The following is a 25,173-nucleotide window of genomic DNA, read 5'->3' on the forward strand; positions in this document are numbered from 1 at the left end:
GTCAGCCTTCATAAACTTACAGCCTGACAAAAAAGTAAATCTTGGAACAAGCCCGTGATTTGTGTTCAGTAGAAACAAAAGAAGAAAACAAAAACAACTAAAAAATTTTAAAAATTCCCAACGGGGGCAAGATTTTTTGACTCTCAAGCACAGTTACTAGTGTCTAAACCCTCATTCCTGAGGACAAGGATGCTTTTTGAGTTCAGCCTTTCCTGACACAGATGTCTTTTCTTACAAAAAAGGGTCCAAGAATGCCTTCATCACTTCTGTCAAACAAACAAAAATCATTCCCTCTGATGACCCTATAGTTTCACACACACAAACATGACTGATCAACCACTACATGATTCAATTATTTTTCACAGTGTATCCACTTTTAGAAAATTCTTCCTGAACAAAGCCTAGTCTTTTGTTATCTAATCATCATGTGCTAGATTTTTTTTACCCTTGAATAGTATTTTTCCATAAAAACAAATAAACAAAACCTTAGAAACTCTAGGTCAAATGCCTTACTGGGGGGTAGAAACAGGGGAAACTGTACTAATTTTTGCCCACTAATATATTGCTTGGCAATGTGCACTGTACATGTGGTAGTCAGCATAACCCTTCCTCTTAATATTTTTCTCAGGATGTTCAGTACACTCTAAAATACTTCGTATTAAAAGAGACAGTGGGGAAGTGGGACCGGCTGGGAAATAAAGAATTCCAGTTGTTTACACAAGGTACATTCTTCCCCCTTTGTTCCTATGCAATAAATCTTTTATTCATATGACTTACATACTGGCTTTCTCACGTAACTGATATGACCAGTAGGCAAGCGGATAGGACACAGAGAACAAATAACTAGAAATTCCCATCATTTCCACTTCCTGTTATGGGACAATAAGTTAAAATATGTTTATTATCCACATCCGATACTAAATCTAAAATTATGTTTCCATCCAAGCTCTGGCAGGGTGCAAATTGCTACAGCATATGACACAAACATGCATGGATGGGATAAGGAAGAATTATAACCCTACTTTGCAATAAGGGAAATGCAGTTTCGGGAAATTAACACTTAAGTGTTTCAAATATTTTATACCACAATTGGTCTAACAGTTGAGATGGACGAATTCCTTATTGTCTGATGCGAAATATGGGCTCCAGTATATTCAGATAGAAAAAGGAATTGAACCTTGTCTCCCAGCTCTGAGGTGAATACCATAGTCACAGAAATTCTCAGTAAAGAGTGACCTCCTTCCACTGTTCTGTGCTTCTTTCCCTTTGATTCTGAGTGTCCACAAATTGCCTATTTGGTGAGGAGAGCAAAGAACTTTGGTTTTTATAATAAAATCTTTGGTTTTCATTGTGATAAATATCGAATGTGGCTAATGTCAATTCATTTTTGTTTTGTTTTTGTTGCTTCCACGTTGGAGATAGACAATCAGTGTCACAACATTCATTCATGTCACTGCCATTTCTAAATTGTGAATGTGACATCCAAATCAAGTCTTCCTTTTTATTTTTCTCCCTTTTAAAAGTTTTAAACCTCAGATACGTGACTAATATTTATAAAAGAGTTGCATCAGTTAATGAAATTTCTACATCAAATCCTCGTATATGTTATTGTTTTATCCACAACACATTAGTGAATAATTCTCAGAAAAGAAAGAATAACATATAAGTTCAGATTGAGTTGTATGGTTCATTAATTTGGGAAGTATCAGCTGTTTTTTGACTACTTTTCATCCCAAAGAGACTCCATAGATAATCAGTTCAGAAATACAGTTTTGACTTGATCCTGACTAAGATTGCAAATTATCAGGTAAAATTACAGAAGGAAAAAGAAAAATAAGGGAAACACAAAAGAGAGAAGACAGTGAAACAGTGCAGAGGACAGAGTAAAACCTGTGACAGAGACTGAAAAAAAATAAAAAAGAATAATCCGCTAAGTGAAGAAAAAGCATGAATTAAAAAAAAAGAAGCCAGGCTCTTTTCAGTGGTGCCCAGTGGCAGGACAAGGGGCAATGGGCACAAACCAGGGCATGAGAGGTTCTGTCTAACCATCGGGAAGCACTTCTGTACTGGTGGGTGGCACAGCACTGGAACAAGCTGCCCAAACACTGCAGATTGAAACAACAGCACCTCCTCAGAAATACTCATACTTTTATGAGCTACAGCCTTGACATTACCAAGAGTTTGGATATCTAGGTATTTATTTCTATTTTATTCACCTCGGGAATACAGTATCCGTTCACTTGGAATGGATACTATACAGCTAAGTTTGGCCCACAATGTTTGTAAGAAATAAATTTCATGAACTTGTGACAAAGAATAGTGAGGAAAATACTATCCTCTTCTACTGAGAAGAAGACTTTTTTTTCCTTTTTTTTTTCCCCATGATGAATTGAAGATGAGAATTTATTTGGAATCCCTCTCTCCAGCACTGGACATGTATTGCAGCTTTAGGCCAGGACAGAAAAACTTCCATGAGGAGTAGGGATTAACTATAAATAGTAAGACAGTTTCTATTGTTTTCCTGTCTTGAGTAATGTAAATGAAAATATGCAAACAACAGAAACAATGGAAAGTAAATTCTACTGTCTTTATTTGGTTTGATTTTTTTTTAAAGTACTTTCAAGGTTATTGGACCTTTGCTTTCATAGAGATCTCTGGCTACATACAGGATTGATGCCTGCTCAGGGCCTAAACCTTGAAATCCTTATTCATTGCTTCATTTTCTTGTCTTTGCACTGTACTAAACTCTCACCTTCAACTTGCTTGCATCTGAAAGTGAGAGAGCAGAAAGATTCTTTTTAGCAAAGGTTGCTACGTCATTCTCGTAACTTCAGTTCTTCCCTCTAAAACTATCAAAACCCAATACGATTTTTAGGCTTCAGATTGTGTTACAGGAACAAGCTTTATGAACACAGCCTAAATTTCACAAGATCTGAGAAACTGGCAGAGTCTAAGCCTTGGAGACCATTTGTGCATCTAGAGCCGGAGCAAGCACAGTCCAGCGATGCAACCGTAACGTTAGAAATGAGACCGGGCGGCTTTAAGACAGAAACAGGAAGCTGTAACTAGAATCCAGCTGAATTCGGAGCTGGGGCACTCCACTGTCAGGCTGCAAATCAAGCAGATGTGCTTGCTGTGAATTTCTGTAGTGTCCGGACCATTTTTTGTGCTGAAGGTGATAACACCTTCCTTCCTCTGTGATTTTTTTTCTTTTATTTTGCATTCTTCATAAAGGGAATGAAATGGAGAAGTTGAAAAAATATGCATCAGTGAAAGATGAAGATCAGTTTTATCACCAGGGAGCCGTGGAGTTGCTAGTCTTTAACTTTCTGCTCATTCTTACCATATTAACGATTTGGTTGTTTAAAAACCATCGATTCCGCTTTCTGCATGAAACTGGAGGAGCTATGGTTTATGGTGAGTATAAATTCAAGTGCCAGTTTAACATGGGACTAGCTGCATATTTATGATCAGGCACTTCAAATCAAGTGCTGACAAGGCTCAGAAAACATGCTCAATGAAGTGTCATCAGCCCCCTAACTGGGCAGTAAAATGTAATCTAACACCATCTCTTTTAAAGTTGCTACAGGTTGGCTTGGTAAGGGAGTGACTAACACGAGCTGTTTACCCTCACCCTGTTCACGTTATGTTCCTGTATGGGCAGACAGCCACTGAATGACCCTTTGTGAAGTAGGAAATTTACAATTAAAACACCCACAGCGAAAGAAGTTGTGTGTTCCTATTTTGCATAAGATTCAAAGGTTATAGACTAGGGAGCTTTGTGAATCCACCCATGTTATCCAATAACGCTTAAACTATTTTGAGACTTCTGTGTTTTTTTTTTTCTACTGTGCCTTTGAAAAGCAGGCTATGAAGAATGCCTCAAGTCATCTCTGACTGTTATCATTGTACTGTAATTTCAGTTTGCCTGTCCAGTTCTAATCTTCTTTTGTGCTGTTTGGCAATATTTGTGTATCACTCTCAAGTAGAACCTTCCACATTGCCCACCGATAGGAAGTACTCACTGGTTTAATGGTATACACTTAAGTGTACAATGACTTATCTGGTCATTCTGTCTTGCTATCATTTCATTTTTCCTCAAGTGTGTGATTACTGGCAGCAACTCCAGGAGAAAAATCAGTTCAGGAAATCTACAGGGGACCAAGTACTGGCAGTCAGGTAAATCCTGCCTTCACTCACAGCGCAGTTAAGCCTGAATGACTTCGGTACAACTGTTTTTCTCCTGCTTCACATAGTTTTGTTGTTTATTTTTGGGTGTGTGTGTGTGTGGGGTGTTCATTATGAGAAGAATTCTCTTTTATACTTGTTTCATAAATAAATATATTGCCCTGAAATTTGCTTTACTCCAGCCCATGGAGCTATTTCCTAGATACATGAATGGCAGTACAAGAAGCTTATAAATTTTCCTTCAAGTGACAGAATAACGTAGCCACTTATTTGCAGACTGCATCCCACAGTATGACAGATGGGTCAGTGTACTTATCGAGGCAGTATACTGTCAGGCGTATAGCTGTTGAAGGCATGGGGAGAGTGAAAAAGGAAAATCAGGAAGAAAGCATAGGAATACAAAAACAGGAAGACGTTTTAAATTATTGCAAAGTGCTGAACAGACAAATTGGACACTAAGAACATCCTGATAGAAAGTTCTATTTAAAGTATAGATTTTTTTTCCTCTGCATAAGCTTCTAAGGAAAATGCAGCTTTTGGCCAGAGTTTCAACTAAAAAAAAAAAATCCATACTTGAAAATAATCCATTTAGAAACTTTAAAAATGGAAATGTATTGATTTTTTTAAAATCAAGGCAATGTTTCTACACTAAATATAGCCATATTTACATTAATAATCTTTCTGTAGTTCCCCTCCCCCCCAAAAAAGTCCACATTTAGTTTAAACTTAAACATTATTTCAACAAAAATGTCATGTATGTAAATATATTAGTGTATATATATTTCAAGGTGCTTAGCTTGAAATTATTTACACACTCCAGTTGTTTTGTTTCAGCACCAAATTGAACAGTCAGTTACTCACACAAAGAAAAAAAAAAAAACACAGACCTATCTGTTTATTCATTCATCCCTTTGTTTTTCAGTATCTTGGAGAACAAGTTTCTCTGCTTGCTTTGACAAACAGACCCCAAACAGCTGGCTCAGCTTACTTTCTAGTTTCTGTATATCAAGGAGGCAGGTGAAAGTTTTGTGCTATCCTGAAAGGAAAGAGCAAAATTTACATATTTAGATGTTTTACTGTAATCCTGAAGAGTAAGCACTTTCTCAGACAAATTGGGAATGTATACACAGAACAAAACAAGGCTTCTGAATAAACTGGATGGGCATCTCTAAAGCCTATTAGTCAGCTCCAGTAGGGCTAGATTTCTTTAGATACTTCATGAGCCACGTCAGGTGCCCAAATTCCCCATATAGCACTTAAGTCACAGCCCTCTGCAGTAGAGGGGAATAGCCCAGAGCTAGTTCAATAAAAAAAAAGAAATGAAAAAAAAAATTCCAACTTTCTGATCCACCTCAGAACGTAGGTATCAGGGTGGAGGTGCAGGTGTTACCAGATACATGCGATAAAGTTAAAAAAACTCCTGCAAATAGGCAGCCAGAATTAAACTAAAAATCTAAAAACCAAAAACCACCCCACCAACAGGATGTGACATTTATCTGCTAGGCTCCTCAGCAACATCAGTTAAGAACTGTTCTCAGCTTGGTTTGTTCTCAGCCCCAGGAAAGACAGGGTGAAGGTGAGGCTGACTGGAGTTGTACCTGGAGTTGTGCTCCGTAGGACCAGCTGATGAGACCAAAAGGAAAACAAAAAAAAGGGTAAATGGCAGAACACAGTCGTTACAATGCTCAAGAGAGAGAAATGACTTCATGTTAGAGGGCTTAGAGCTACCTCCTGAAGTTTTAAGGGGATCGGAGGGCGGGGATTGGATGGCAGGGATTGGAGATCTACCACTCCCACCCCCCGTTGTTCAACTCCTGACAGGTGTGCAACGGGAAGGCTGAGTGAGCCTTACCCAGCCTCTGCTGAGGATTCCCTGAGTGTTGTAATTTAAAGAAAGGCATTTTATAGCTGTCCAGATAAAATCCTGGGAAAAAAGAAGAGTCTTGTTTAGCTCAAGAGTTTGGTATGGGTGACTTAAGAAATCCCTTCTAATACTCCTCTATGATTAAAGATCTTATTCTGCTTCCACTAGCGAAGGTGGGAAAAAAATGCAACTTTCATTTGAAACAATTCAGGTCTAACTCAGAGTCGGATTTTGCAGCAAGGAGATCTCACTGCAAAGGACAATTCAGTTTTTTGTTTTTGCTTTTTTTACTGTAAGTTACACCCTTTGTTCTCTCAATCCAGTATTAAATACATGTGCTTGAAACAATTAAATGAAGACTCGGTACTAATTTTGAAGGGAAGTGACTTAAATAAAGGGTAACCGAGATGAAAACATTTATAATGGAATTTGGGCTCGTAGAATACAAAATATGTATTCTCTGTGATATTACACTCAAATTTAGCCTTGCCTGAGAGTTTTCATTTACGATGACCTAAATCCCTAATTCACATAATACTATTTGAAACTTTTTATTCTTGCTAATCAGTACAGTAGTATAATACCTACTTGTGATGTCAGGTAACTGATGTGGTATCATTCCTGATTCATCTTCAGGAAGTTTTAACTGCTCAAGTCCTAGACTTACATGGTAAGGTTAGGCTTTCTATGTGCCAGTGTGAAACAGAGTGAGCTGCTATTATATTCTACAGAAGGTATGCTTTTTACATATTAGGTCCATAGACCTTTGTGGGAAATTTTTGTGTTTAAGTACTCTACCATGAAACACTGGTTGCAAGGAAATTAGAAGTTACTGTGTTTTTTTTTCCACAGTAGATGCATTAAAAATATTTACCATGATATTTCCCCATTTTCTTCTTTAAATAAACAAGAAAGAAAGTTTTAGAATATATGTTATAAAAGCATGATTTCAATTTGGAGCATGAAGTAGAGAAGCCTTATGTAATGATTTAAAGCAGCAAGTGCATTCCATAAATGATGTACCTACTAAAATATTAAATACACTCTTCCCAGATTTTTAATTCATCAGGGTTTGTATAGAGAGTCCTTGGCACATTTCCTATTACCGAAGGAAGAATGCTATCCCGCCACCTGTATTGACTCCTGCAGCATAACATAGTGATATAGCAATTGCCTTTGTTTGAACTTTCCACAGAGCACTTGAGAATATTCTGAATTAACCCATCATTACGGATCCCATCCACATTTTGTTCAAATCTAAGACATGCCAGAATACCCTTGAGATTTGAATTCCGGTTGTAATTCTCAGTCCATGTTGATCATTATTTCTCTACAGCTACAGTTATCATATTTTTAAAATATTCCTCTTCTGCAAATAGATTTATGTATACTCAAGGGCTATGTTGCAGGATTATGATCAACAATATTTGCATTTGTTTCGATTCCAGAAAATTCCTGCAGAGGTAGCTTGAGACTGCTGCTGAGGATAACACATCTTCTCAGAATACAAAATAAGAGCAGTGCTTCTTCACTCCTAGTCTAAACTTGACACTGAAGTTTGAATTAATTTTCCCTTGAGCAATTTAATGCAATTATGTTACTATAACTGAGAACATTTATTTTCAATTTTTAAATTATCAGACAGAATTTGGTTCATACTATGTGCTATGAACATACTAGGAATCTCAAAATGTTGTAGAAAACAGTAGTTTATAATACCTGATAACAGGATTGAAACCGAGGCTATAGTTTAAGAGAGTGTCAGGAGCAGAAGTGATAAAGGGAAAAATAAGTTTTCCATTCCAGAGAATGAGGTGGAAACATCAGGTCTTGTCCAAGCATCAAATGAAGAGGAGTTTTTAATATGTTTGAAATTGAATCTGAAAATAAAATGTTTTTTTTTTCAAGAGGAAAACTAATAAAAATAAGATGAAAACCCTGACCGTTTTAACTAATTAATGGTTTCCTCGGTTCTCAGTCATGATTTTGGACATCTGGAACTGACTGCTGTAGAAATCATATTTCACAGAAGTACATGCAGTGCTTGCTTCCCTTTTCCCATAAGTGCTTTCCCAAAAAGTTTTGAGGAATTCTGTCTTTTACTAGAGCTAGATTTGTTATCTGATCTACTGCACAAATGCTGTGTAACTTCAGAAAGTAGTCTTGGCATTTTCTTCTGCTTATCTAAATCCTGTACCATGTAAAGCAACCAGCCATACTAAAGAAGAAGATTCATGAGCCTACTAAACAGGCAATGCAGCTGTTACTCTGTTGTAGCATCAATCCAGGAAGCTACAAGCTTGTGTTACATCATTGCTAGAAACTGGCAGTTCTGAGGTCTCTCTCAGTGCAAAATGTGAAAATAACAAAGACATTTACCTGTCCAGGTGTCCATGGTCACCTTCATCATCCATGGCATCTGATTACTCGATAAAATTTGTCTTTCAGATTCCTATGAGCTATTTTCTGTAATTTAATGTTTCTTATTTTTTTAATAGTAAGTATATCCATCTAGATGGCTTCCATAAATATTTCATCTGAGTATTCTTAGCATTTTATGAATGTGTTCATAATTAATAACTGCAAAGCTGTTCCTGTACATGGGACTTAAAGCACCTAGGACATGCAGGAAGCGCGGAAATTAAATTTGAAACCACATCCAAGTCTCTGAGGGTGGAAATCATCTCCAGTAGCGTTATCTAACTAAATATTAGTTACCTCTCCTAAAGTAATCACTCAAACTCCCACTAGAGCTGAGAGAGGAAGAATCGCACCTTCCAGAGGGCAATTGCAGAAGTAATAACTATTAACTATATTAGGAGCCAAAAAGTCTTAGATATGAGTCCTACATTTTAGATAAACCAATTAATCCTAAACTTAATTTTCCTTCATTCTGTTTGTATTCTCCATGTTTATACAGTCTCATAAATACACAGTCTTCTACAGAAAGCAGACTGACCCTGAGGATAAGGTTTCAGAGCCCACCCACCCCTCCGCCCCCGGAATAAAGTGTGTAAAATCAGCACCAGCTGATTTTTGTATGCTCAGCACGGCACTTCAGATACGCAGCCATCCCCTTTCTCTAAATATCTATCGAAAACACAGTTTAACAACTCAGTTAATAACTGTACCAGAATGATTCCAACAACTGGATCACAAAAATAGGAGAATAACTGAGCACGTGGCAAAACAACATCACTATTCTAATGAACTGACTGCTTTGGAAGAAATTTCCTGGTCCTCCATGAAGTACTGAGAGAAATGTACCTCTGTGAAGGTAGAAACACTGAGAAAGTGGTGTCCTGGCTTTACCAGAGCAAGGAAGTTCATTTTTTTTCCAAGTCAGTAATTGTGCAACATCAGATACACAAAGGTACCCCTGAATCTCTCTCTATTTTTTTTTATTTTTTTTTTTTTTTTTATTCTCCAGGCCTTGTAATGGGATTACTTATACGATATGCAACAAAAGCATCAGACGTTGAAAGCGGAACTGTTTATGAATGTGAAAAGCTGGAATCTGGGCCATCCACCCTACTTATCAATATAACTAATCAGGTCTATGAATACCAATACAAAAGAGAGATCAGCCATCACAATATCAATGGTCACCAGGGCAATGCAATGCTTCAAAAGGTAAAAAAAATCTTATTTTTATTCTAAACTGTGTAAGATATTTCTTTTATTTACACCCTCAAGAGAGAAAAACAAGTTTCAAGATAAAATGTGACAGAGACACAGGCTATTTTGAATCTAAGGTGAGAAGTGAAAGTGAAGGAGAACAGAAAAGGAAGTAAGTCACAGTAGAAATCTCACAATTGCTCAGCATCCAACTGGCTGTATGTTTGCAGAATAATTGCCTGAACGGTGCTACCTCCTGCAGACACTGAGTTCAGGGGGAGCAGACACAGCCGTTACCTTGGGTTCGTTGCCACCACAGCTTTATAAACCCCACTGAAATCTTGGTCTGCTGACTTAAGAATGGCTTGCTCTGGCAGTATAAGCAGAGGAGGTTTACCCTCTACAAATCTGAATTTGTAAACATTACATGTCTGTAGATAGGTGTTTGGTTTTTTTTGCTAATGCTTAAATGCATTACAATGTTCTGACACATTCGTGCAGCACCGCAGAGGTCCTCAGCAGGGATTTCACTGGCTATCCCCAAGCTTGTGGAGACAGTGTTGCAGCAAGTCAGGCTGGATGCAAAAAGGGAAGTGTGGGAGAAGGTTTAGAGTCCCTTACAATGTTGTGGCCTTTTCTGTTTTCCAGTACATGACAATTAAAATATTTTACTTATTTATTATAATATTTCCCACCCTTGCAATATTTGCTTCCTGTGACTGTCAATCTGTTAAAAATGACAGCAACTTAAAGAACTCGGAAGAGCAGAGGGGCTTTTTAAAACCCAGATTTTTAGCTCAAAGATATCACATATTCACATGTAGGTTCTAAGCCCTTAGTGACACTTTTACAATATTACAAAACATTATTTATATATTATTTTGCTTTTTAACAAGTATCATTGTTTATCTACTATAGTAATACATATTCTGTTATCAGAATGTTATAATACCTTTATCATTATACTTTTTTTTTTTTTTTTTTAATTACGCTTAGAATATACACTGGGCATCTCAGCAGAATTTGGATTTAACCATCTGCCGAAATTCCTTGCTAATGAAGGACCATTGTGGGCCTGCCTGTAGTTACTACTAGACTCTTGCCCTTCTCTGAGAGAGCTAGACATTCAAGGCTAGGAGAGCTGTGGCGGGTGGAGACAGGAAAGCACAGTGGTAGTCACACTAGACAGATCTTGCTGAGTCTTCATCCTTTTTCCTGCTAGTAGATTGCAGTTGGTTTGTCTTAGTCTAAGCGTGGGTTTAGTTCCCAAAGCATATGCACTAATTGAACATTTGAACAACTTCATCAGACATGATATACTGAATCTAGCTTGTGTTATGAGAAAGGAGGAGAACTAGCTCACACAAAAGTCCCTGTTGCCATTACAGGGATTGCCCAATCCCGTTTCCATAGTCCCAGTTTGCTGGAAGATTCTTAAAAGTCTCCACTGTGAATTGTGGAATTCTCTACATGACAGGAAAGGTCTCAGCCTGCTAGGATTTTCACTCCTTTTCCCTTTAAAATTAACTGGCAAGTGCTCCTGTAAAAAGAAAATATGTAAGAAAGGGAAGAGGGAGGGATTCAACAGTATTTAGGAGACAAAAATAATGCCTGGCAGCCTTCCTGACCGTGGCAAAAGCACTGATATACAAAACAGAAAACATGATCACACCATGCTCTGGTTTTTGTACAATTGCAATTCCCTTTTGACTGCAGTGTAAGAGATTATTAAGTGCATTTATCAGAAATAATGGACTGTCCCATAACATACAAATACATATCCTTTAGAGCACAGTTTTGAGTAGTAAAACATGCGTTCAGGATTTCTGATGCTTATGGAAAAATATTTTAAAATATTTGCTGAATTAGTTCCAAAATTAACATTTGAGACTGTTAGTTCAGAAGTGAAGAAAATTCATTTTCTGTTGTTCTCCATGAAGTTACCAGCAGAGCTGAAATTGCCAGCACATTATCGGCCAGCTAGTTTTTTGTTTGTTTGTTTTTAACTTTATAATTCAAAGTTAGCAGAACAGGGAAAAAAAAGGATGAGCTCTCACTTCCTGTTTATCAAATCAAGCTATCTGTTAGTAAGAAGACAGAAGTAATTCTGTAGTCAGCTCTTACTCTTCTGAAGCTAAATAATTCATACTGTAGCCTTAAAATATCACTTCATCTGAATAAAAGGAGCTGCAAGCCACTGCACTAATTATGTTCTGTCTCTTTTAAAGGTATTGATATAATATAGCTGCTGACAGAACAGTGAACAGTACGGAGGCTTATTAAAATATTTTTTTCTTCTCCAGCAATGCCATAGTTTTAAACAGCATTCTGTTTTATTGAAAGTTACTTGAAATGAAGTGCAGTGACTGAACATTGTCCTTTGTCACTCTCCATGCCTGAAGTTGAAGGCAAATATGAACAACATACTGACAGCTGAAATAAGAACTTTTTGCCTTGCCCAAACTCATCCTCATTCTAGTATTACTTTAAAATTTTAATAGGTATTTTATATATTGTTTCTGGCTGCTGTAGAAACAAAAAGAAAAATTTGTTTCACATCTATAAAATAGTGTTAGGTGAAGAATGCACTTTATGTGAACTCTAGGTACTTTTCCAGTTTCATGACACTTAAATATTTACAATGGCAGTCAGAAAACAAAGAATGAGATATGGTGGCTGAAATGCTTCCTATTTTCTGTGGTGTTTCGGTCTTTTTCTGCTAGTCTAAGGTCTGTCTCCATCTACTTAGGGGATGGTTCTGTCAGTGTAAAGCTGGTCTTATGGTCCCAGGTTTTATGCCACTCATTGATCCCCTTTTTATGCCAGGAACACACTAGATGAGGAAAGGAGGACAGCTGGCAGCTTTCTAACGGTGGAGCTTGTTCTCTTAGTTTCTTGCTGAAGGATAATCCCAGAGCTCACTACTGACTAACGTAAATCAATACTCTCTGTATGCACGTACAAATGCATCAGGAGAATGTGAAGACGATTAAGTACCTTTTCCAAGGAGAATAAAATGATGCTGAACATACTCTAGGCTAAAATGCTTAGAAAGATGATTTCTTACCAAAAAACTCTTCATCCTGTTCACATACTCTGTGAAATTCAGGTTAAATACTTCATCCTGTAACTTTTGGTAGATAGTATGAAGATCCCACACCTAACTGAAAGAGGAAATAATGAACTAGCTCTGTGGTTGGTATGCACTGATACAGTTTCTCTGGGGTTAAAGAATTTACGGTATTTTATACCAGCCAACAATCTGACACTATAAAAACTTATGCCTTGACAATTCTCCAAAGAAAAAATAATTACAACGGAATGGGGAAAAAAAAGAAAAGTTACTTTGGCTACTATCTGCAAACAAAGTAAATTTTTACTTTTATAAAAAAATACAATAAATCAGTTCCTCAGGCAATGTTCACCTTGACAGACTGTACAAACATCATTTTTTTCTGAAGTTCAGATTGCTGCTTGGCTTTTAAAGCAGCTTTTGTTCCTTAAATATTAAAACCAAATTGTATAATGTCCTTGTTTTCAATTTAAAATTTTGTTAATGACAAGATAAGAGTCAACTTAGAAAACAATCATTGACTGACTGTCAAATCTATTGTTGAGGCATTGCAAATAAACTGGACTTCAGTCTATTTGCAATGCAAAAGCAAACAATGTTAAAAAGGTAGAAGACAAATACACCCTGCTGTGAACCTCACTTAAGCAGATATTTTATACATATTTTCTTTGTGTTCATTCAAAGTTAGCCATTAATCTTTATACAACACATAGCTGACAGATTCTGTTAATATGTGGAGGGGGGGTTGCTTGCTTGGTTGGTTTTTGTTAGGTTTTGTTTGTTTGTTAGTTTTTCAAACAGATGCACAGTTGTGCTTTAAATACCTAAGGAGTTTTTTTGTAAATGGTCACCGAAAAGATAAATTGACTCATTGTCCTTTTGACAATCTTTATTGTCGCTCTGTAAATAAATATTACTGTAATAAACTGTAGTTTATTACAATATTCATGAAACTCCAGCTTCTACCAAATGCCTGTAACATTTCCAGTGATCTGTATAGAACTCTGTGTGAGGTGAGGAGGCCTCAGAGTCTGCATAAATTACTTAGCAACTTTCAAGAGTGGCTAAAACTCATAAAATTTCAAAACTAAAAACTTGGAATACAATTATTTAGAAACCATTTGGGGACTTCTTTTGTAGATAATTGTGTATGTTTGAAGTGATACTGCCTTTTAAGAATTTTTAGTAGGAAACTATATTGAGGGTCCACAAAAGATGTGATCACCAAGTGAGCTCAGGAGAGCTCAGTGAGAACCAGTGAGTGCCGCAGGCTGTACTCCCCATGTATGCCTGCAGTGAAGCTCCCATGCAGCACCTTCAGCTTTATGTCGAAGGAGGCAGTAAAATAAATTCTCATTCCTTAAAAAACAAAAGGGAGACAGAGGCTGTCTGTCCCACACACATAAGGAGGTTCCTTATGTAGGAAGATCTCCTTATGAAGATGGTCAGGGTGTGCACAGTTTTCATGTGTCGTAGTTCGATAAAGTACATATTAGCTCACAGCCAGTAGCTCATTAAGCAACATTAGCTAGCTCTGTCTGTAACTATATAGACATGCTTTGAAGGAAAAACTACTTTGGCTTTGGTAGCGTTGGTCTTTTCTGTTACTGTCATTCGTTAAGTGGGGAATTGAGACACAATACTCATGTCTACGTCAGAACCAGGAATTAAGCATGGGACTGTCAGATTGGATGGTCTCACAGTGCAAGTACTTAATATCACAGGTAACACTGCTAGTATGTATTCCCCATAAAATAACGCATGACTGATTTTCTTCTTTAAACATTCAACCAGTATTCTATGTGTAAGCAGTAAGGAACTACACGTTTATACGTATAAGAAAACTCATAATACCATTCTATTAAAAGTTACAATTAAAATCTATCCTAGCAAATGAAATGTTTTATATGTCTTTACTATCTCTTTTGTCTTTTCTGGCAGATGACATTTGATCCTTCCATATTCTTCAACATTTTGCTGCCACCCATTATATTTCATGCTGGTTATAGTTTAAAGAAGGTATGTGCCTCTTTCTTATATTACAAAAATGGCTGAATGTGATTGCTGCTTTGCAGATCCAACAGGCCAGAAACAGAGAAAAGAGTCACTTTATATTGCATGGCAAGAGCTTGGCAAAAACAGAGGAAAATGCAAGCTGCGTGGTCCTCAGTCTGCTCTGTCTGTGTCTGTGCAAAGACTTGATTTTGCAGTTTGTAACTCTTGGGCATTGCTGTTTTCAGAAGAGGCCACTTTGAATCTGGTAACACTGCAAATAGGCAGCAGCCCATCTGTCTTTTATACACTGCATGATCAGGACTTAGTTTGCTCCAGGGATGAGGTTATGATACAGTTTTCAACATATACTTTCAGCGTGAACTTCTGTTATGATCCTGAAGCATTTGGCTAGATATATAAAAAGAGGGAATTTCAATGGCACTCCAAGAGGCAAAAAATGAATCAAATCGTATCTTCCAAAATAACTTCTGTAGCCTATATTGTTTCATTTAATATCTGAGTTATGGGTTGTAACAAGAAAAAGAATGGATGGAATGGCACTTCTGGATGCAGTGTTTCAACTTGCTTTTCATGTTCTTTTAATGACTGTATTACAAATGACCTTTTTTTTTTTTTTTTTTTTAAACTTTCCTCCTCAGAGACATTTCTTTCGTAACTTAGGATCAATTTTAACCTATGCCTTTTTGGGAACTGCCATCTCCTGCATTGTCATAGGGTAAGTGAATGCCTTCTGCTATTATTGCTGAAGTCATTATTAGTGCTCTGTTTTTTCAATCGTAAGGAAAAACTAAACTCTAAAAAGAATTGCTGACCTTGCATGGTCAATATAATTCACAACTCGTGTAACAGATCAAGTAATTCTTTTATCAGGGAATGCAGAGATGGAAAAGACAAAAGTCTCAGGCAAAAAATACAAAACTCTCAGGCAATAAGAATTGTCTAGGACACTCAGGAAATTATGTCCTGCATTCGTGGTCTGTGACTGATGAATGGTGATGTGACTGAAGCATGACCTACTTTCTACAACTGTAGCCTTAACCGTCTCTCCTAAGAAAAGGAACCATTCTATCCTTTGAAATTCCGTGCTTCTAACCAGCATTCCTTTTATTGGACACCAAATCTATAAAGGAAGAGGAAGGACTTTAAATCTCACAAGGGAAGGGGAAGAGGGGGGGAACAGATACATAGCGGCATAAATGTAAAATTCCTGGAGTCATTTCTAAGGCCAAGTGAACCCTTTTAGTTGAAGGTCATGCTAAACACCTCACTATGAAATTATAAGTGAATTTAACTATATGAAATATATATATATATGGTATGACTATACTGCTGATATGACTAAACACATATATGACATGACCGAACAATTTCTGCAGAAAAAGAGGAAGGGAGAAGAAAAGAGGGGTGAAAAATCTTGTTCCATTTCCATCCTTCCAAAGTGGAAACTTTCTAATTTTGTTAAAATTTACCTGATTGGCAAGTCAGAAATGGATTATTATTTCCAGGCTGGCATGATGTGGAATTTTTGTTTCATTAGCTCAATCAAAGTAAGCAAACCATTTAAAAATCCTTTCCCCAACTTTATTTGCACTAATACCCACCTCAGTAAGACCCCAGCTCTTAGAGTTGCTTCTTTTCTTACCCATAAAAGGGGTAACACCCCTAAGTTTCAAATAATAAGTTCAGCAAAAATCTTCATTCTGCTAACAGTTTGAGCCGAATGCTGACTTATTACTGAGGTAACAGTGGTTCTGGATCTCATTAGGACTCTTGCTGTGCTTCCTCTCACTCGTCGTAGCTATTGAAAACTCATGTAAAACAATTTCTAATAGCTCTGTTGGACTGCAGAAAAGCAGTAGGGCTGTCCAGCCCAGTGATGCCTTTAAACATGCATTTGCTTTCTGAGCTCTGACACGTGTTATTGCCATTGGTAAATGGAAAATGCCACAGCAGCTTCAATAAGCTTGTTAAAAGAATTATAATACATTGAGTTTATCCTAAATTCCAAATGCCGGCATTCCTGTACCCGTGTTATTTTATGTAAAACAGAGTAAATGCAGATGGAATCTAATACAGCAAGTTCCTACTAGTTTTAGCAATTTAAAGTTCAAGCCCATAGTCAGGAAACCCTAAGGTAAAGAAGTAAACACTGACTAGCACTGAGCCTTTTACTGTGCTCCTTACAAAGTCACAGCCGCACTGAAATCGTTGCAGCAAAGGCACATAATGTATTCAGAATAAGGCATATTAGAATGTGAAACATGTTTGCCTACCATACAGATCAGGGTAAGAATAAGGCAATGAGCTCATGAAGAAGAAAGAAAGATAATACAAAAGCTTTACTGAAGGGAACTATAAATAAGTCCTAAAAGAAAAACTTGTCCCAAGAGAGAAGGGATGAAGAACTATAGTTCTTGTTACAAAAGAAAGGACAGAACCCTGAGGTACTTCTAAACTGCATTGTTGTAGATAAATATTTTGTGCACAGCTGTGAGTAAACATGTATTTACTTTTTATTACATATGCACAACAACATACAGGTACATCAATCCATATATAGGCTCTGACCTATAGGCTGCATATCTGCAGCCTCTCATTGGGACTGGGCTCTTCCTGTCACAGCAAACTACAAAACACCCCATCGTGACCTCCTTCTGTGGTTTCTGCTGTAGTGACTGTACGGCTGATAACAAAGAAGGACCAGACCTCTCTTTGTAAACCAGAAACAGCTGGGAAATATCTTTAATAAAGAACAGGAACAGCAGTTGTAGGGTGCAAACTCTATGAATGCTAAAAAGTTGCCATGGAACTCACTGGCAAAGCTGCTACAATGGTGCCCGCCTCCTCATGGTAAATCTTTGCTTTTCCGTGAAAGTCTTCCAGCATCAAGAAAGAGGAACAGTGTAGAATTTGAGTGAAAAGGCTATAACCAAGTAAACACTCTCTCCCACATTTATTTTAAAACTATTAAGGAGGAAGCAGGGAAAAGGCTTAATTGCTGCTTCAGGAAGAAATGGTGTTCTCTTCCCTTAAATTTTATTTTTGATAAACTCTGCTATTTGATGGGATGTATCTTCCCAATTTGATGCCTTTGGTAGATATTTTCTATTTTGATGCTGGAAGAGTGATCAAGAAATTGGAAAAAAATTGATTCTTTGAATTTTGAAACAACCCACCAGAGCAACATATGACTAAGTGTCAGGGGAGTACAAAGATTTGCATTTTTTCCCTCTTGAAATCATCTTGACTTCTTAGATCAGCATACCTAGTTGCAGCCAGGGCCAAGCTATCTGTGCATAGGAGCATGGACTTCATAAAGCTGGCCTTATCTGTGATTTTTGGTTCTGCTTCACTTGTGTTCTCTCATATTGCAAAGCCAAAACCACATTTTAGATATTCAGAATCCAGCATGTTTGCAGTCACTTACTCATTTTTCCAGCCTGTGTAGTAGGCTTGGCAAGGACACATTTTTCTGGAATTTAAAGCCCTGTGAGTGTGCAACTCAAATAGCAAAAGCATTTGCAGACAACTTAGGCCAAGTTTGAATTGCCTTCATGGCTGCAGTGACAATTTTGCTTGAATAAAGCTCAGTAAAAAAAAATCGTGGTTGAATCAAGAAAAAAAAAAAAAGAGTAGTTGTGGTTTCAAGACAATGAAGCCATGAAATACAAACAACAGATAATATCAATGTTTGGACAAGGCAGTCCAAGATCATCACTGTTGCTTATTCAAAGCAAAGTTTGTAAAAGCATAGCAGTTCACACCAGAAAAAGTCTGATACCTTTTTGATTTCTCCTTCCTATTTAATTACACTTAGTCATTTTTAAAAAGTGTGCAGTTCAGGTAGAAAATTTATGGCTAGCTTTAACTTGGTAGCAGAAAAGCACAAGGCCTGTAACAGATACAAGCTAAATGTGGGTGATTACTTTTTTCCATGAACTCCATTCCTCTTTTATGATTCAACTGTTTCATTCTGGCAGTCTTGCAAAAAGCACCCCTTTGTATGCTAGTTCATTATAGCTGTCTCCTGTTCAAAGCTCATTTCAGTTTTACATCATTCTGTCTTAGCAGTTTGATGTTATCTTGTATAAAATTTATTTACTCCAAAGATGAAATCATTAGACAATAATTTAGAAATTATCTATTAAAAAAATCCATCCCTCTTCGTGCAGCACTATTTGAAAAATGTGGGTACCCTGAAAATCTGACAGACGCATGCAACTTCCTCTAAATTTAATGGCAAGGAGGAAGGACACACCACACTTTAACCTATAATGCAATAATAGCTCAAGGTAAGTATTTCTCTACTGCATTTTAACTGGGTATAAAACTTGAAGTATCCACATCCACATAAATGAGGTAAAAACTGGAGATACCATAGCTGATGAAACACTGCCCTTGGATTGGAAGATACCAGTTTCCCTTTGTAGTTTTCTTCCCTATGTAGCCTGTAGCCTTCTCTTCCTCTGTTTCTTTCCCCTTTGCTTCATGCTCTTCCTATCCTTTCTCGTTCTGCTCTCTATGATACTCGCAGTCTTCTCTCAAAATACTCTGCCTTTTGCACCTTTGTTCTACCTTTGCTGTCTCGATACTTCTTTACTGTCTTTTTAGCTTGATACTTCCCTGGCAATCATTCTTATTTTGCTAATGGGCACTGGGTGCAATTGGCAATATAATGCCTTGCGGGTGAGGGGGAACATCTGGCACAAAATCTAACGGCTTAACCACAAAAGAGTGTAAGCATACAATGTTGAGGTCTCTGACAAGGGGAGAGAGCTAGACAGAAAATAATACTATGCCTTTACAGCCTTTATTGCTCAGTGTTTTAAAATAATATTTTAAGGAAAAGATGCAGGTGATTATTATTAGCTGTTCCGGTTCACATAACCTTCTCTGACTGAAGAGGTAGGACTCTTTCATATTCAAGACAGCCAAAGCTCATTAGTTTGCCCTGATTAATTCCAGTACAAGTTTGTGAGCACATGGATGCTTGCTTTAGAATAAGTGTATCAGATTATTTCATGGTAATCAGTGTTTAAAAGTGAACTTCTAATCAAAATACTTTCCTTTGTGCATCTTTGTTTAACTGGAGTGACTGACATGCTGGACAAAGTCTCTTCTGATATTTAAAGAGCAAGAAATAAGTCTTCACACTTCCTTCTAATGGGCAGTCAAGAATCATTTGCCTTGCCATTCAACAAATTAATATTGAAATACCCATTGCATATGATCACTAAAAGCTGAGATAATAACAGAAAAAACACAGAGCAGAGCCATAACCTTGGAAACTTTAAGGAGAATGCTCCTTTAAAGAGTGGGTGGTTTTTCAGTCTCAGCTACTGACCTGTTGTTTTAGAACATTTGACACCTAAAACTCTAAGCAAAAGAGAAATTACGCTTTGCATGTATTCAGCTCAGCAAACTATAGCCATGGGGAGACACTTCATGCTAAAATACTTGGCTAGAATTTAGAGTATGCAAATACATTTTTCTCTTTTATATTTTTCTAGTTCCTTCTTATAAAACTGAATCTTAAATGATTTAATTTGAAAACCAAAACCGGTTTTGTTTCTATACATGCATACATCTATACATATACATACAATACATGAGAGACATGGAAAGAGATATCAAGAAACAGAAAATACAATTCCAAATATTTTTTACCCCCAAAAAAGGTTATGAGACTGGGTGTTCCATCAAAACCTAAGTAGACGCTTTAAATGTTTCAAATTCAACTGTTTGTGGTATCAAGATTCCATTGTCACATGAAGCTGTTTTTTCTTCACATTTAACTATATACTTTCAATAGCCCCTCTATATGCCTCCTAAGGGAGGAATGGGCAGGCTGAATTAATGCGTTCCTAAAAAGCAGCAGTAGCAGGAAAAAGTTCAACTTCATAGTGTCTACATCAATGCCATACATCCTGACATAACTATCCAATCAAAGATTTTGTTCATTATGCCTACCCAAACTGCTCCCAGTAATAATGTACTTTTAAAGACTAAGAGACAAATTCTTTCCACTAGCATACCGTTTAAATAGACTATTCACAATTAACCACTTTTACTAGAAAATAGTCTTTCAAAAAAGAAAAAAGGAAAGAAAAAGGCATGTGTATTCATTTCCTCCTGTAAAGTAAACTTACTTTATAACCTTCTTCTCAACAATAAGTAGCTTGCTCTGGCTTCATAGTAATAGGAGACAGGACTATCACTGTCGATGTATTGACAAATTGACAGGTTAACATATTCTCAGTAGGCACAGGTTCCATTTCTCATTAACGATTTGGCAATGTATGCCCGAGGAGATCAGCATGTAATAGTTATGTTTATTAAGCACTGCATGACTCTAGAGATACGATTTTTCTTTGCACTCACCATTTCCATAGATGTTTGGGTAGTTTGGCAAGCGAATAGATTTTTAGCTAGGTTATGGGCATGTTCTATATTGCTTTCTAACTGAAGCTTAATGGAATATGCTAATGGGGTGTGCTGATGTGAGACAGTACTGAGCTTAGAAACAACAAGCTTTACAACTTGGAAGCTGCTCTGTGCTTCAGCAGAGCAAAATGAAATGTTTCTTGGCTTGAATCTACTGTACAGCGCTATGTGAGTCTTCTGAATTTTGGAAATTGTTTCTGCAAGGAAAAATGGGGCCACATTAAGGGTAATGGAAAATATCCCTCTGTTATGGAGCTCTCCATAAACTAAGCAACTACCTTTACAATGATTATCAGCTGTTATACCACATAAGCTCTTGCCTGCCCAGAGGATAATTTCTGTTTTAGTTCACAACTACTTCATGTACAAGAAAAGTAGTTTTTTTTTTCCTAATTTTAAGATTATTTTTTACTGCACATTTCTACCAAACGATGTAATGAAAACAGGTCTAAATTTATTCCATACATCACCTGTAAATAGCAAATGCTTAACCTACTCACAGGCAAGAATAAAATCTTTATTTTTGGTAGAAACAGAAACTGGTGAGGGGGAGTGTTCAAGTAGCGTGTTGCTGTAAAAATTAACTGAGAGAAAAGGAGGGAAAACTGTATAGGGACCATTTGCCCTCCCAGATAAATCCCTCTGAACATGCTTCATATGTCTGGCTTTAATAATTTCCATTAATATTTTGAAACCAGATATTCAGCCTATGACTGGAAATAAAGACAAAACTAGTAAGCAGACATTCATTTGAATGTAGTACCTGTGTTGGTACTCTTTTTGGGCCTCTCCGGCATTCTCCAAAGACAACCTAACCCTGAGCCCCAGTAGGAAAAGAATTGGTGTGTTTAGTTGTGACTGTGTAACTCGTGGTAGCTCTGATTTTTCAGTCAGTATGAATCTAAAATAATTCTTCTTTTGCCTGTGTTGTTGCAAACTGCAACTCACAGCTGCAGTCACAAGGGGTAGTTCCTGCTTGTCACTTTGTTTAAAGATATTTGGCAAATCCAGAACAGAATTTTACAAAGGGAGTAAAAAGGGAAGAGACATTCTCTCAGACATAATTCTCAGAGATCTAGCGGTTCTAAAAGTTATAAAGTATTAAACGAACAAAAAACAACAACAACACAACACTCTAATTTGTATGACTTGTCAACTTATGAATAAGAAGCTCAGTTAAATTAAGATACTGATATAAAATAGTGTTTTCCAGGCCACTAACACCCACACAGAGCTGAACATGCTTCCAAGAGTACTTTGATGCACTCAAGTATGTGTTGCTACAAGTTCAGTCTTAGTATTTGTAGCCATTTCACAACAAACATCTGACATTGTTTATTGCAGCAGAGTTGATCACGCAGAAAACACGGTTCTTCTTCTCATAAACAGATGTGGTGAACAGCAGGGTGTAATTATTTGTGTCTTCCATAAGAACCCCTCAGCATACTAAGGACATCGAAAGATTTGCATTATAGGGAACATTAAAGGTGTGTGGCTGGGGAGACAAACAGAACCTGTAATACCAGGAGACTAAAAGCAAAATGATGTTTAATACCCAGTATGCTCTCTAGAAAGCAAGCAAAAATGTAAATCATGCACTCTTGAAAAATATGCAAATGGAATTTCTTGCAAAATAGGAAAAAACACTCAAGTCCAGATTTTTCCCCAAAGGAAAGCCCTGTTGAGGGGCAGGAGCATGTTTGTTTGGTTTGTTTATTTTGGTGTTGCTTTAAAAAGCTTCTTTCCAACTGCTGTGGAAGTAGAAGCTTTTTACTGCAGGAATAAATACTTCTGGTTAGATCTCCTAGTGTCTTCCCTGGTCTTCATGAATCCTTTAAGAATTGACACCCAGTGTGGTCTCCAAATACCACCACCCCCTATTTCTCTAGCTGCAGACCACCCATATGCCTCTGCAACCCAGCTTCTTGGCTGCAGCAGCATTTGGAATAGAGATCTCTACTTCAGCCCACACTATGCATTGCTTCAGGCCATACAAAACTGTATGGCTTTACTAAGTAGTAAGACATGCTAATACACCAAATACATTGCTTCCCTCTGAATCAAGATGGGCAATGACATGATCTCTATCATGTACGCAGGAATTTTTGAACTGTTTACAAAGTACTTTGAGCTGCTTCAGGGTGAACAGTGCAACAGAAATTTAAAACAGAGGAAAATCCTATTCTCTAGTAGCATGGAGCATGAAATCTTTAGTCTCTTCAAACTGGCCAGCTTACTGTCACAGAATCACAGAATGGTTGAGGTTGGAAAGGACCTCCAGGGATCATCTAGTCCAACCCCCCTGCCAAGCAGGGTCACCTAGAGCATGTTACACAGGATCACATCTGTCAAACAGATAAAATGCTGACCAACATTTGAAAACATATAGGCAGTAACTCATTGGTGTGCGTGGACTGGAGAAAAGATCTATTTCCTTAAAAGTTTTGTTATAAGCAAACTCAGAGGATTGCTCGTTCACCCACCAGATAGTCAGATTCTCCACGTGAGACATCTGAGACACAGATAACATTAAAATAATATAAGAGCCTTTCTTCAGCTTTTACTTGTTTGGAGTATTAAGAAGACAACGAACCATCTAAAGTGTTTCCCTAATCGTTGCTGTTGCGTTAACACCTTCTGTCTGAGAATAAGCTCCACTACATTTCATTCCATACTCCATATATTGACTACATTGATAAACTGCAGCAAGTTCAGTAGATAGCCACCGAGATGGATGCAGGCTAGTGCATTTGCCCTGTAAGGAGAAACTGAACTGGGCCTTGTTTAGCCTCTGGAAGAGATGCTTTGGGGATGAGGGTGGATGTTATCAAAAAGACCAAGCCAGGTTCTTCACAGCAGTGCATGACAGGAGGACAAAATGACTGAGGCACATTAAATAAAAGACGCTCTGATTTGACACAAGCAAGAACATTTTTGCCATGAGGACAGTCAAGCATTGGACCAGGTCATCCAGAGAAGCTGTGCAATCTCCACCCTCGGAGATTTTCAAGAATGAACTGGCTAAAGCCCCAGCACCCTGATTTGACCTCACTGCTGACACTGCTTTGAGTAGAGCTAGAGATGTCCTGTGGTCCCTTCCAACCTGAGTTAGTCTACAGTTCTATGATGCTATAAATAACACGTTACAGCAGAACATATTCTGCCTCCAGACTATTCCTTTCAGCTATTTTGTACTTCCCTCTTTTCTACCGTGTTTTCTTTTGATTCAGTCATCTTAGTACCCATCATCAACAATTAGCTTCCCAGGCAGTTTTTTCCTTCTTCTTCTTACCTTTAGAAATATGGAGACTGCAATAAAAATGTCTTACTGAAGAAAAACAGCTAGAATTATATCACTTCCTGCTGCAGCAAGGACTTTATGCATCAAGGTGGCTCTTGAAATGCTAATTAGCCTCTGCCCATAGCCAGCTCCACAGCTTATACAGAAAAATCATTCACGTTTTTAATATAATGATTTGGCTCTTGCTTGCTCTTTGTGCCTTCACCTCTTCCCAGCTAACTAGCCCCTCTGTGAAGCTTAACAGCAACAAAAACAGACATGTTAAAACACCAGTCTTCACTCCTTTTTGGCATCTCCATTATTGGAAGCATTGGTGCCTTTATCTGTTCTGTGGTATTTATGAGCATACTGCAAATTTAGAGTAGGATGATGTCACTGATCAGAAAAAAAAAAAAGAGAGAGAAAGAAAAAGAAAAACACTTCATCTGTAAAGACAATGACCAATAGTGAAACTCTACAATAAGAATGTAAGGCCATATACAGACTAGATACACTAACCTACATACTGCACCACTGATGCCTTCTTGTAGTCTATGATGTACAAGAAGATTGCTGTTTCTCAGATTAAAAACACAAAACAGAATATTTTATAAAATTGCTCACCTTATTTTTTCCTTCCAGCTGTCCTTACAACCCACTGCATTTATTTGAGCTGGGGAGAAGAAAGAG

At 37.4% G+C, this 25,173-nt stretch overlaps 1 protein-coding gene across 2 annotated transcripts in view; it reads left to right on the forward strand.

Moving 5' to 3' along the window:
* Nucleotides 1–3,078: 3,078 nt before the first annotated feature.
* The window catches only part of SLC9A9 (solute carrier family 9 member A9), a 216,164-nt gene continuing 194,069 nt past the window's right edge, over nt 3,079–25,173 (forward strand). Inside the window, exons 1-4 of one of the 2 annotated variants that reach the window (XM_035544998.2) lie at nt 3,079–3,417; nt 9,483–9,685; nt 14,685–14,762; nt 15,398–15,474. In XM_035544998.2, coding sequence (XP_035400891.1) covers nt 3,243–3,417; nt 9,483–9,685; nt 14,685–14,762; nt 15,398–15,474 — 533 coding nt within the window. In that variant the 5' untranslated portion in view covers nt 3,079–3,242. The remainder of the gene's footprint in view (nt 3,418–9,482; nt 9,686–14,684; nt 14,763–15,397; nt 15,475–25,173) is intronic. The other variant, XM_035545004.2, reaches the window with a different exon arrangement.

This window comes from Cygnus atratus, chromosome 9, assembly GCF_013377495.2.
Source record: "Cygnus atratus isolate AKBS03 ecotype Queensland, Australia chromosome 9, CAtr_DNAZoo_HiC_assembly, whole genome shotgun sequence".
Classification (NCBI taxonomy): Eukaryota; Metazoa; Chordata; class Aves; order Anseriformes; family Anatidae; genus Cygnus; species Cygnus atratus.